Here is a 14,292-nt window from a genome sequence, read left to right on the forward strand (position 1 = left end):
GATATCAGCAAGCACAAGATGAATTTTTAATTCAGACTGCTTCTTTTTCCACTCCACAGTAGCATCAGTTTTAGATAATGTTTTAATAAGCTTATATAAATAATAGCTTATTTTAAAACACCTGATTAAAACTGGTGGTGGACTTCTGGGTCAACATCACATTACAGCAGTAGCATGTCAATCAAATACTTAATCCGACCACAGGCTTGATTGATGTGTCAGGATCCAATCATAGAAGGAGCTGTTTACGTGTGGGAGGTGCTTGAGGAGTGTAAAACGCCCTTTCTACAGTGGTTTCTGTTGCATCTGCACCGCTGTGGGTGTTACGCCTCAGAAATGAACAAAGAAAAAAACCGGAAATACGTCGTTTTTGACTTCAAATTACATTGCAAATCTGTACTTTAGTTGAAGTAAGGGACCATAGAGAACAAACCCTCAGCCATAAATAATTTGCTCCTTGAACAAAAAATTTAAATAGGATTCGATATAAGTTCGACATTAACTATGAAACTATATAACACCGCAACCTTTATTTGTTAGGTTAGTATGTTATTTTGAAAACTTCACCGGAAGTCAAATATCTCCTGGCCAATTTGACACTGGTCCAGTCAGACTGGAGGCAGTGGCAGGTTGATTACTGGGAACCACCGGCTAGGACAGACAATGATGAGGCGGTGAAGAACTGCTAATGAAAGAGTAATTTGCGTGTATCTTGTTAGACTAATTAATATTTCACGACTTCTTGTGCAACAATGACGACGACCACGACATTTCAAGGGATGGAGCCCGGTGCTAAAAGCAGTTCCAGGTAAAAGGCGTCGTTCAGACCGTTCCGCTACCCGTTAGCCACAATGAAGCCAACAAGTCCAGCGTTCTCGGACGTTAACCTCAACGTTACATAGGTTAACGTAAAATGGGGGACATATTTGTTCGGACCCCTGCCCATAATTGTAGCTTGCCTGCTTTGAAATGATTTGAAACCAACCATGGGACGACGGTGCCGGGATAAAGCTCGTACCACACCTTCCCGTTTTTGCGGTCAGAATGGACCATTGCCGTTTTTAACATTAGCTAGCAAGATAGCACACATGTACCCTCCCTTTTGTACAGATGCTGCTTAGCTAGCAAATACACACTAGGCGTCTCGGTACCCAGCGTTAACTATGTAGGCCTCTCACAATGGCGTACGCATGTACTGTATTTCCTCATTAGTTTTTCGTGTTTATTGTCCGAAAATGAAAAGACATGTCAGATCTGTGGATTTCAGATCAGTTTTCAAGATGATCAGTGAGGTACAATAAGACATCCTCTAGTCTGCCCTGCCTCAATGAGGCAAGGGCCTGTTCCAGCTGGCCACACCTGACATTAACCCGAGCTACATCTATATTTTTCATCGTAGAGATGCTGTGAAAGCAATCCATTGCTTTTCCAGTTATATTAAAAGTTGAATAATGCATATAAAAAATTCACAATGTTAAAACGGACGAGTGAGTACTAAATAAGTTTTACGGTAAATTCCATCATAGCGCGACAATAACAATGCGAGTACTGCAAAAGGCAGAAATACATTAGACCAATATTGACCGCAGTATGAAAGCATTATGTAGTGGTAGCTTTCCATTTTTGAGAAAAGTATATAATGAATATGGATATAGACTTGGTTGCCAGTTTATTAGACACACCGCCTTAAAAGTGAAGTCACATACATCAGCCCTGCAATAAATCCTTCCCTCATGAAGGTCATTGTGGAGGCTTTAGTAAATAGGGCTGTTGACCTGTATTGCATTATTCTGAGAAGTGTTTTTAATATTTAGTCTACCATTGTTGAAAAGAATGGGTTAGACAAAACATTAGGAACACCCGGAATAATCATTCATAAGCATTGTTAAGGTAATACCAAATATAACTTCAGCTGGAACTCCTCAGCATGCAGTGCAGTTGGAACAACAGTAGCCAACATATTAAGTTCACACAGGCACATCGCAAGGAAAGCTCATGTAATTTGTTAGTAAAAAAATTAAAAAAAAAAAAAAAAAAAAAAAAAAGAAGGAAAAAGTACCTTGATTAGGACCCCGTCACTTGACTTGAATCTGGAAATAGCACATGGTAGCATATTGTTAAATGACCCAAAATAAAATTGATTCTTGATTGATACAAGTGTGAATGAAGAATCATTTCTCATTGATGAATTCTGTACATTCCTTGTCTGAACCACAGCATTACGGCAGGTTGTATTTTTGTTTTAATGAATAATTTTAGAATGGAGAAAAGAAGCTCCAGGAAATCGGCCAGTGCAATCTATTTTTCACTAACAGTTTTGACCATCTCTTTCTAGGGTTTTGCGCCCTCCTGGTGGTGGCTCCAACATTTCACTTGGTGCAGATGAGGAGAAACCTCCTGTCCGGAAAAACAAGATGGCCTCCAGTGTTTTCGCTGAGCCAGAGGACCCCTATGCTAATCGAAGGAACAACCCACCAGGTACAATCAGTCTCACCTCTCATAATGTATTGCTTTAGTGGGAAATCTTATAACTCGGGCCCTGTTTAGACTAGGTATTAACATCCATCTCAGGTGATCCGATCGAAAGTGGACAGTTCTAAGTTCAGGTGTGAACGCACCCAAGAGGCATTGAGGATGCATTTGAGATCCGATCACTGAAACCATATTTGGAAGTGGTCTGGGCCACGTGGCCACGTTCTTTTAGCAGTGTGAACGCAAATGTGCCCTGTCCACATTGAACGGCCGCCTACTCCACCGACATCCTCTGCCACAGTCTAATTAGTCCCAACACAGTTTCATAATGAACTGAAAATATTTTACTATTTCAAATGGATAAAAAGTTATTTCACTGTAATCCAGGTGTGAACTGACATACTTAAAGCTGACCACTTGTGATCGGATCACTGAAGTCATATGTTAATTCTAGGTCTAAACAGGGCCTGAGTTTCTCATACCCCTCTTATTTTGACAGTTTACCACAGTATCTACGGATGGTGTAACTTAAAAACAAAACCAGAAGACAAAATTAGTGATAACAAGGAACAGGTTGGAGAATATTTTTTTTTCTCATGTTTTGAAGATAAAAGTGTTTCTTTGCAGGCTTTTGTCTTGCAGCTGGACCTGAATGCTCTTCTGCCTCCCCTGGCTACTCAAAACTTCAGACAGCTGAATATATAAGAAAAACATTTGCTGTTTCCAGAGGTTCTACTGACAGAATGGCTTTAGGTGCCCAAATGAATTGATTTCTCTTTTTCAGCCTGTCGTTAGGGCTACCGCAATTAGTTGCCATAATCGGCTACGTCGACTATGAAAATTTATCATCTGTTTTGTCCTCTAACTCTTGGTGTTTTTACGCAACAACATCACGGTGGTTATGCTAGTAGTGGACTGTTAGGAAACGCTGAAACAAAAGCCGTCTGTATGTAAGTCTAACTGATTATCTTGGTTCGCCACAGATCTTAAAGTGTGGCAGATTGTTGTAAACTGAGCAACTGGCTGTGACAAACTAGCCCAGTCAATTCTAATCCTGTTCTGAATTTATTCTTTTTTTTAAAAAAGAACCAGTAATAGTCTGAGCTGGATCAATAAGTGTATGGATATGGTAAAGATAAGTCCTAACGATACCCATCCCTACAGCTGGTTAGTGGCTGACTTTGGGAGGTTGAGCACATCTCGGTTCAAATCCCTTCACTAAGTCTTGTTTAACCAGTGTAATTTTGTGACTTATTTTTTATCGCGCACAGTGAGATCAGTCACAAACGTGAGGGATTACTTCATTTATAAATATTGTCTGTTCATTAGCAGACGGAGCTTTTTGATATCTTTTGTCCTTGTAGCTGATAAATACTCTCATAAATCCACAGTTCGTCTGCTGCTGCCTTAGAAATTACACTGAAGAAGTGTTGTTTAGGTCAGAATATGGGCTTATTGATCATGCCAGAGTGTCATTTAGATCTTCTGGAGGAAAATTAATCGTTTAGATTAATCGACTATTCGATAAAATAGTTGATAGATTAGAGAGATTAGAAAAAGAGTTGTTAGTGGCAGCCTTACTGTCATTAGATATTCAATCATTGGTGTTTCTTTTCTAATCAGGATTATTCTCAGGCCTGTGGAGATCTGAAACCTTTGTGTAGAATTGAGCTGCCTCAAGTCCTTTTTAGATCAGAGTTAATTATAGAATTGAAAAAGTATATACTTGGAAGCATATTGTGTTTGTCTAAAACACTTGAATCAGAAATGTAGATACTCTCTAAATGTGGAATAGTACATTAAAAAATGTTATTAAAAGAGGAAATGGAAGCATAAGAGGAAAAGTGATGCTAGATCTGCATTTTTGATTTAGTGTGGGGGTTCCTAGTTTTCTATAACCATTTTTCCCAGTTCCGCTCACACAAAGACAAACAAACACCCTTTAAGCTGAAAACATCTATTATAAGTGCTGTCTCTTCAACTTACTCAGAGCCAGTGCTGCATCAAATAGCTTTTTCCTGCAGATGAGACAGTTTGGCATATAGGGCAGGTGCTGAAAAGTCATGATCCAAGTAGCTTTTACATACAATGGAAAAGCTACTTGCTTTAATATTAACAACAGAAAATCAACAATTTTCACAGCAATCTTGACATGACAGTCCTCCACCCCATCTTGTAAATGGTGAAATACCTCTTGTTAAATGTGGAAGAATGTGATATTGTTAATATTGTATATTTTGGGGGGGGCTAGTAGAGTGCGGCCTTCATTTGACATTGCGTGTGTCACAATATGAGACAGGCCAGCTGTAACTTTAACAGTGTTACCTTCAGTGATGGCCTTGGAAGTTCTTCAGGCTATAAAATTAATTTAACAACTTTTATGACTGAGTAAACTTTACAAACGAATCATTTGCCACAAAAGGAGCTCACAGCTCTCAAACACTGACTTGCTACTATGAACCTCCTGGGCTCAGGGACTGTAGTGAACACTTTCTAATGTCTGATTATTTTGAGAACTAGTAGAACAAGCTAAAATCAGCTAAAGCCACTATTAACATCACCACACCACTGAAATCACGACAGTGCAATGCTGAAATGCTTCTTTTAATAGTTATCCAGTTGTTGGGGAAAATGAGCTGTTCTCTGATTGTACAGACCACAGTACATTATAGTGTAATGGCGGGCCGTTGAGGATAAAACAAATGCTGCTGTTTAGTATGGGTTTTAAAACCAGACTCTCCCGCTACATTAAAGAAGCGGGGGAAATAGAGGAGAGAGCTGTGAGGCTGGGGACCGGAGCAGAGTTGGCTAGTATGTTAGCAGTTAGCAGTATAGCTGTGAACGTGCAGTGCGATGTACCGTATGTTCAATTAATGCTGTTTGTGCTACAATTACAACTACAGCTCCTCAAGACTGAAGTTCCCGTGTCCCCGCTGTGCTTCCAAACACACTTTGATAGGAGTCGTTTTTGATATTTTTCCTACATACTGAACATTTGATATGTTTACTCTCAATTCAGAAGAATAATCCTAATACTTCTTCAGCCAGGAAGGTGAAAGGTGAAGATGTCCAGACAGAGAGCAGCAAGATGCAGGAGAGAGACTTTCAGCACAGGAAAGACAGGCAGCACAAAATCATGAGACAGGACAGGCCCTGAATTTAAGAGAGATTTGCAGCTGCTACTGTCATGAAAAGGTATGTTTCAGTCTGGTCCATATTTTTGATGTTGGTGTGGCTGAATTGTAAACTGAATTGGGAGGGCGGGGCTCTGTGAAAGCCACTGCACTCCACTGCATTATGACAGTCTTAGCATAGATTCTGTATCACCAAAGCAGTGGTTTATCAACCAGACAATCTATACCAAGTAGTCTGGAGTTGCCACCCAACTCGGATAGTTGCCAGTTTTCATCATTTTACCTGTAACGTGTTTATGAAGGCAGGGCAACTACTTGACAATAATCAGCATTTTTAGAGTAGCTTTACACTCAAAATGTATGTTTTTTTTTTTTGTTTTTTTTAAAAAAAGAAAAAAAAAGGCTAAAACAAAAAGCAAGTTTTTCTCTAATCCTATTTTGGTCTTATCAGACACAAACTACAAAGCATATTTAAAGAAATTCTAAGTACTCACAGGCTGAATGCATGTCGAAGCTTTCGCACCCTTTTCGTCTGACATTTCCTTCTTCCTCCTTTTACTTCCTACATTCAGTGTAAGCCATTATTTTGTACCTTGAGTATGTAGTCGAGTATCATTTCCCAATTCCTGCTTTTACTTCTCCCATAGGTTGAGAGAAATGAGACTGTAGCCCTTACAGTGTTTTGATCTTTGATTAAATGGAGTCAGAATGTCTCTTGTCTTTGAAAATGATCAACTTTTTCTATTTTTCAAAGAGTAGTCACTGAGTGTTTTCCTCACTGTTTTGACCTGAAGTACACAGCTCAGCTGTCACAGAGAGACACAGTGATTGGCCCTGTTGTGCTATGTCATACATGGACAATTATACTGTCATGGCAGTTGCGGAGAGGGTTGGTTCATCTTTAAAATGAAGGCATAGTTATGGGTTCATTTATCTCAGTATTTTATATTTTACAGGCTATCTGTTCCATGGCTGTAAGGTTGTATTTGTTTTGCATGTTGGTAACTTTGGTTTAAGGATGTTAAGAATGTGAACCTTAGGTAAGCTGCTGACCTTCGGGGGAGCAGGATGTCAAGGGATCCATTACATATCTGGATTTCATGGTTATATTGTTTGAGTTTATCTATATCTTGCAGAGATTTAGTGATGCATTCCCTTTTAGGAAGAGGTAAGCAATAAAAGTGAAACACAGAGGTAAAGGTCTCAAGCTACATTAAAGAAGCGGGGGAAATAGAGGAGAGAGCCGTGAGGCTGGGGACCGGAGCAGAGTTGGCTAGTATGCTAACAGATGTTAGTTTCAACACCCAGAACAACTTACGATATAAGCAGCTCAAGTTCTGTCATTCAGTGAGAGACTTGGTGTATAATACATCAGATCTGTCCTTCGTGCATGAATAAACCAGCCAAATTGAAGTGTTGACTTGTTGGTCTGAACACTACACTTTTTCATCTCTCAGTCACAAAAAATCATCTTTTCAATGGCCAACGTTTGAATGTTCTACATATGACAAAAGTCAATAATGCCTGCCCTTTCTGTAAAGCATCATGAAGTTTGTTCGCAACAAACCTTGCAGCTTTTCTTCAAACTATACCGTCTACAACTGGAAGTAAAATGTAGTTGAGTATAATTTAAAAAAAAAAAAAAAAAAAAAAAATTCAAAATGGAAATACTATTATAAAACAGTACTTATATTCAGAAAATAACTTACAGTAACACAGTATAACAGTGCCTGAGTATTTATTTACTTTCTACCTCTATGCTTCTCTTCCATTCACTGCACTTTTGACAACTATGACAAAGTTCCTGCACACCAGAGAGTCTTATTGACCAAATGTGTAGGATCTTCGCCAGGTAAGATTTATACAGTGTAAAATTCCATAAAACTTCTTTTTTGAGTGTCCTAGAATTATTTTGTCCTGCTCACACACTAATGTAGTGATAACAAGAACAGCATGTGTTCATTAGGGGGAAACACAGCAGGATATACTAGGAATTCAGGAGTGCATACTTTTCAGTTGGTATCAGTATTTGGTTTTTATTGTTTGAAAGACAATTGTTATGAAAGTGAAACTTCAAAAAGTTCCCCTGAGCACAATTGGAAACTTCTCGGAAATGTGTGGAAGGAACTTGCTCACAAAGACAAATCCAGCAAAATATGTGTCGTAAGGTCACACCATGTCAGAAGACTGCATTTGTCTTGGTTGGTTCTTTCTGTTCTGTCTCAATTTCCCCTTGTTGCCTTTTAATTGCTACGTAATAAAACAATGTCAGCTATTTCACACACACACACACACACACACACACACACACACACACAGTGTACACTCTGACATGATGCCCTTGCATCTAATTGTAGGAAATAGGAGTGTTCCTTTACTTTGTGTGAAAAGATTAGAGCCAATGACAACAGTATTTCCTTTTTATCATTTTATAACCAAAAACATCACCATGTTGATGGAGGTGAAGTTAAAAATGAAAATATTGTATATTCAAACCTCTTCACTCATTGATATTTTTTCTTGGCCAAAATCTGAAATCTCTCATTACAAAATATTCAGATCCTTAATTTAGTATTTTGGAGAAGCCCTTTTGTCAGCAAGTACAGCTTCTCATCTAGTTGGGTAAGTCTCTACAAGCTTTGCACACACAGATTTGGGCAGTTTTTCCTATTCTTCCTGGCAGATTCTCTCGAGCTCCATCAGATTAGATGAGAAGTGTCTGTGAACTACCTTGTTCAGGTCCCTCTCCAGGGTTAAGATCTGGGCTTTGGCTGGGCAGCTCAAAGTCAGTCAGAGACTTGTCCCGAAGCCACCTCAATGTTGTCTTGGCTGTGTGCTTCAGGCCATTGCCAGTCTCAGGACTGCACTCTGAAGCAAGTTTTTCTTGAATGACCTCTCTGTATCTTTTTGGCTGCATTCATCCCTCTCTAAGTTCTGAAACGTGTCTTTGTCCTTGCTGCTGAGGAAGAAGGAGACTACAGCAAAAGTTCTGAATACTTTAGTAAAAATGTTCTTAAAACATGTTTTCATTTGTCATTATAGGTTACAGAGTGAAGATAAATCTACACACTGTCCTTAAAAGGTTAAGGGGAGTGAATGTTTTTCAAGCAACTGTAGGTGCTTGAAAGAATTTTTTTTTGTTTTATATTTGCGCGACTTATTATTATTATTACTATTATTATTATTATGATTAATTTACAGCCCTGTTTTCACAGCTTTACAGTGCACAGTGTGCCTGTACTAATCTAAAGTGGGAAAGTGGTGTCAGACTTTTGGACCCCACTGTACCTTCTTATAGGTGTATAGGCTCTAATTTAGGTATAATTGAATGTTGAGCATTAAGAAAATATAGCAGACATCACAGGTGCCATTAAATGAGGTCCAATGTTATTTGTATACTGTTTCACAGTTTTTGATATCTGAAGAAAGAAGCATGGAAGATCTATGTAGCAGGATGGTTAAGACAGGGTTTTCAGCCTCTTTGACAATGGGATATTTCTGCATTGGCACAGTTTTCCCAAAGGTCCCTTTCCCTCAGAGCAGGTTTCAGTCTGTAATCCTCAGATATTGTTGTTCAGTGACATATTTTTGAGATGCCATTTCTTCTGCCAATAATGGGGCTTTCCAACAATCTCTATTGTTAGTTGTTCCACCACATTGGTTCAGACTGGAATGGCTTAACACCTATTGGATGGATTTCCGTGGAATTTGGTGAAGATACCCACAGTGCTCAGAGAATGCATTCTAGTGGCTTTGGTGATCCCCTGACCTTTCATCTAGCACCACCATGAGGTTCACATTTGTGGTCTTGAGTGAATTGTCTTGACAACTATATACATATACCTGTTAGGATTAATTTTAGTGACTACAGTCATCCCCCTGACTTTTCATCTAGTGTCGTCATCTCGTCAAAGGTTTATTCTGTGTAATACTTAAGTTTGTGACTAAATACTTCCAAACTAATGACAAACTTGACATTTAGTCTAAGCTAAGATGGTAAACGTGGTAAATATTCACTGCCTCACAGTGCACAGAGCAATGCAGGAGCAACAGTGTGGCAGGCTGTAACTTAGAGTCTTATATGAAAACGGCCAAATCCGAAAATTGTGATGGAAGTGATGAGAGAGACGAGTGATGGATTCAGAGGGCAATGTGATGCTGGACAGCACAGGCCAGGGCAACGTGACTCATTTCTATTGGCCATTCTGATACTCTTAGCTCCTGTGTCTGGCTCACGGTGCTGTCAGCAGCTCGCCAAGAGAGACACTTTGCGATGTGGTACGATTTCATAACTGAAATATGGCCTTGATGCCAATTTTTACTTTCTGTATCTCATGTTTTCACATCCGAGAAGATGAACCAGATCGATTTAAAATGTGAGTTTTTAGGAAAAACATCATGTTTAGTAGTATGGTGTTGGGGCGCCTATTTGTAAAAAAGTGTAATGAAGAAAAGACATCAATAATAATCCTGACTCGGGAGCTTCCTCAGTTATGCCCAGGGGATGGCACAGTGGTAACTGCCTGCTGTCTGATAGCACCTTTCGATAATAAACTGAATCTGTGAAATTAAATAATAAGTTTGATGGTGCTCTACTTTGTGACAGAGACATCCTCTATCCTCTTTGATGACCTCTTACTTTATATCAGTCTCTATGGCAACCTACCCTATTAACCAACCCAAATGAACTAACCCTGTTGATAAAATTCTTAGCAGATTTCCAGGTTAGGCAAACTTATTAAACATGAGCTGTGCAGTAAAATTATTTAATATTGTAAGCATCCTTCAGTTGACACAATGACCTCCTGGTCCACAGTAATTTACAGTAGTTTTCCTGTGCAATGGGGGATTATTACCAACATTTGAAGTGCACTCACTTATGTTCTGACTAAACTGCTTGTTTACAATACCGTCTGATCAAATGACAACTTATTCCAAGCCTCATTGGATTTGTTGTGATGATGTACGTTATGATCTGACATACTACATGTCACCATGACCTTTGTCTATGTAAAAATCAGGAACATTTATTGCACCTCCCATGTGAAGCTTTATCTATCTGAGCTATTACGTCTCCTTGTTATTCCAGGTGGGAAGCCCACAGGTGTCCTGTGTGGAGAGCCGTCAGCCCCCCTGAGACGAGGAGGGAACCACACCACCAATCACTCAGCAGATGCCCCCGCTACAGTAAGATCATGCTTCAGAGCACGAGTTGTGGAAAGAAATGAAGTGAAACCTGAGGTCAGACAAATAGGAAACGAACCAAAGTCCTAAGGATTTGATGTATTTATTGGCTGGACCGCAATGTCAGGGCCAGGTCAGTTTCTTTTATGGGGGCGTTTACATCCTGCAGTATTGCCAAATAAGCACATTTAGGAACTATTCTTCAAAAAAGCACTTAGCTAAAAGTATAGGGACTTTTTGGACAAACCTTGGCTACTTAGAAGAGAGTCACCAGTAATGCCCTCTCTCGCATCTAACCTGTTAGGTGAGTGGCAGAGAGATGAAGCAGCAGTTTCTTACCTAGACAAAGACTGTGCGCTGTGAGAGAGACAAAATAAGAAAGATATTCTGTCACTTCTAACTTTCTCTCTGAGCAATCATTTTACAAGGACATATAATCAAATCACAGCTGTATTAGAATACTGTACATATGAGCACAGAGAGTAGGAGAGAAGCAAACGGATAAATGGCTGAAATCAGCTGACACTAGGCAGAATGCAAATAGGATGCAATGATGTTATAGGGGTTGCACAACAATTTTCAACTTATGTCCACAATTAGGCACATTAACCATTCACAGTCCAGCAGTGGACTGGGTTTTGACCTTGTCTTGTTTTTTCTATTCATCTTCCCTTAATGTGTCAAAAAGGTAGCTCGTGCGTCAGTAACAAAGACACAAGACTTTACAAAATAACATTTAAGTCATAACTACTTTCATCATCCAGTACATGTGTTTTTTCTACAGAACAAAATCTGTACTGTTATCAACACTGACAGCAAAAAACGTTCCCTTTTCCTGTCAATGCTGTTGAAAGACTGATCCTTTTCTGCTTTTTTTTTTTTTTTTTTAGGAAGGGGAAAATCTTGTACGCGATCATGGTAAGCACCTGTTTCATCTCACTTTTACAGTATTTGGATAGCCTATTGTATCTCCCTCTAGACTTATGTACAGTACAGCAGTTTGTAACATAATGTGTACAACATCTGCACTTATTAGAGAAGACAAGTGTGTTAGAAAGGGAGATTCCTCTTCCCCAATGGACCCTGAACCAGGGGTCCAAAATTTAAAATGGATTAATGGTGTGTCATAAGATCACTATGTAACACACATCATACATATACTGTACAACTGTACATGTGCACATGCAGTGTATGAACCCATATATACACATGCCAATACATGCATGAATGCATGTAGTGGGGTCCAACAGTCTGAGACCACTTTGGTCTCATGGAAATAAACAGCATTGTTCTTGTATTGCAATGGAGAGCTTAGTCATAGTACTACACACATGTAAGTCAGTACAAAAGTTCTGTTTGTCGTTTCATTCATAACCGTTATTGACTGCTTAGCTCATGTATTTATTCGCATTTAAAATAGTTCACAAATGGTTCACTTTTCACATTACAAGAGAAAAGGCTTTTAGGATAGAAACCTATCATTGTGTTTGGCAAATGTGCTATCTGTGTTGATGGTTTACTCAGTATCAGCTGATACCATTGACACCAAAAGAATGTGGAAAGACAGATGCATGTCAATCTGTGTGACTATTTATTAGGACCTAAGTAAGAAAAAAAGAAACATTTTTGTCAGTAGTAGATGATATGGCTGAGGTTGCTGAAAGCTGTGAAACTGTCGAAACTCTGTTATTTAGTGCTCAAGATTTCCCTCAGGGCAGTGTGTGCGGATATGAACATAAATGTTGTTTATTGTAAATCTTATTCACTTGTCTTTCTGATTCTGTTCAGAAAACTGTGTGGCTGAGCCTGAAGCTGTTCCAGAGCAGCAGGAAGAGGCCCCCCCAGCTGAGGAGCCTGCTGCAGGAGCACCATCTGGCCGCAGGAATCCCCCCGGGGGAAAGTCCAGCCTCATCCTGGGTTGAATCCCAGACAACTGCCCCTCTTTACCTCCACTCGTCTCTGAACTCATCTTTTTTTTTTCCCCCAAATAAGGATCCCCAGTCCATTTGTCTGTACCACAGGAATCCTGATGTCCAACAGGCACCAGTCTCCTCCACATCCCCAAGTGCATTGTTTTGATACCTCTTTTTTGGAAACCGTTTTGTACTGTTTTTATTGTTTGTTTATTTTGACAGAAGCACTTTATGTATTTCTATGTATGTGGTTCAAAGTCAGCCTTTGTCCCTGTAATGCATTAGACCTGTCAGAAAAGGGTACAAGGATCACATTTCTCATATCTACCAATGGAAAACCCCTGTAACTTTATTACAACAGCACGAGCTGTAGGTGATTATACAAGCAGTTTGTAGAACACAAGCAAAGAAAAAAGCTGTCACTTTTGCACTGTGTTCAGTTTTGACCCATCGTGCATGCACATCTGGTCTGTAATGTATGAATGTGAAAAGAAACATAACTGTGAAGATTTTTTTTTTTTTTTTAAATAATTCAACCTGTTTGTTATTTGTTTTTTTTGTGGAATAATTGTTGTATTGTTGTTGCATGAAGTTGGAATCTTTCTACTGATTATAGCATTATTATCCACATAGGAGCCAAATAGGAGCCACATAAATTACTGTAATTGTGATCTGAAGGATGCAAACATTTGTCTTTGGATAAGTACTGTAGGCCCCATGTCAGGTAACAGAATTGGAATAAGCCTTTTTTTATATTGTAGTCACTAACCTTAGAGTATTGTAATCCCAGTGCCGGTTTTGAGTGCCCCATGTTTTTATAGGTAAAATTTACTCTAAAATAAAGTGTGCCTGTTTGTGTGTTAGGCTACAACATCAAACAAGGTTGGGTTTCTAGTTACTGCATCCTACCAGTATCACCAAGGTCTAGTTTTTTTTCCATTGCAACTTAATGGAATGTTGTTGGTCCTGACACTTCAGTGTTTCTGGTAAACCCATCCTAGATTTGACAAGTGACCTTATGACAGCTCAGCCTTTTTTTCTCCTGTTTTATCCCCTTATACATTTGTTAATGACCCTGCTCACTGGAAATATACAACAGTCTTTTTGTAGATTTCACGTCACATTATTCAAACCAAAATTCAAACTCCCTCCTGCTTCTGTCTTTTTGAGTCACATGTATGACTGCTGGGTCAACCAGCTGTCGTGCAAGAAATAACCTGTATTTCAGGTTCATGAAATGTCTTTCCTGTGGTGTCTATTTTTAATGTGTGTTATGATGCAAGACATGTCTGTCTGCATCCTATACCAATTCCTGTTGCTTGATGTAAGTCACTGCAGAAATTTGAATTCGAGAAATGGCACAAGTGGAAGTGAACATTAAAAATCAATCTTGACCATGTGCTGTATTTGTTGTGTATTATCTGACTTTTTGAATGATCAGTCTTAGAGCTGCAATGATTAGTTAATGAATTAATTAGTCAATCAGCAGAGAACTTATCTAACTTAGTAGCTGTTTTAGTTAAGATTAATAATTTTAGTCTTTTTTTTCTTTTCTTTTTTTTAAACAGTTCCAACTTGTCAAATGTAAG

General features: G+C 39.0%; 1 protein-coding gene across 1 annotated transcript; it reads left to right on the forward strand.

Annotated features, from left to right (window-relative positions):
- Nucleotides 1-580: 580 nt before the first annotated feature.
- Nucleotides 581-14,102, forward strand: LOC111236356 (jupiter microtubule associated homolog 1-like). The gene is made up of 5 exons (XM_022765061.1): nt 581-808; nt 2,336-2,478; nt 10,696-10,793; nt 11,681-11,708; nt 12,579-14,102. Exons 1-5 carry the CDS (start codon nt 753-755, stop codon nt 12,710-12,712), a joined length of 459 nt encoding a protein of 152 aa, XP_022620782.1. The 5' UTR covers nt 581-752; the 3' UTR covers nt 12,713-14,102.
- The last annotated feature ends 190 nt before the right edge of the window (nt 14,103-14,292 follow it).

This window comes from Seriola dumerili, unplaced genomic scaffold (genome assembly GCF_002260705.1).
Source record: "Seriola dumerili isolate Sdu_G_001 unplaced genomic scaffold, Sdu_1.0 BDQW01000621.1, whole genome shotgun sequence".
Taxonomy (NCBI): Eukaryota; Metazoa; Chordata; class Actinopteri; order Carangiformes; family Carangidae; genus Seriola; species Seriola dumerili.

Coding starts and splice junctions, on each gene's coding strand:
- LOC111236356 (XM_022765061.1), top strand. CDS start 753: ATGACGACGACCACGACATTTCAAGGGATGGAGCCCGGTGCTAAAAGC. Junction 809..2,335: donor GGTGCTAAAAGCAGTTCCAG/GTAAAAGGCGTC, acceptor ATCTCTTTCTAG/GGTTTTGCGCCCTCCTGGTG. Junction 11,709..12,578: donor AAATCTTGTACGCGATCATG/GTAAGCACCTGT, acceptor GATTCTGTTCAG/AAAACTGTGTGGCTGAGCCT.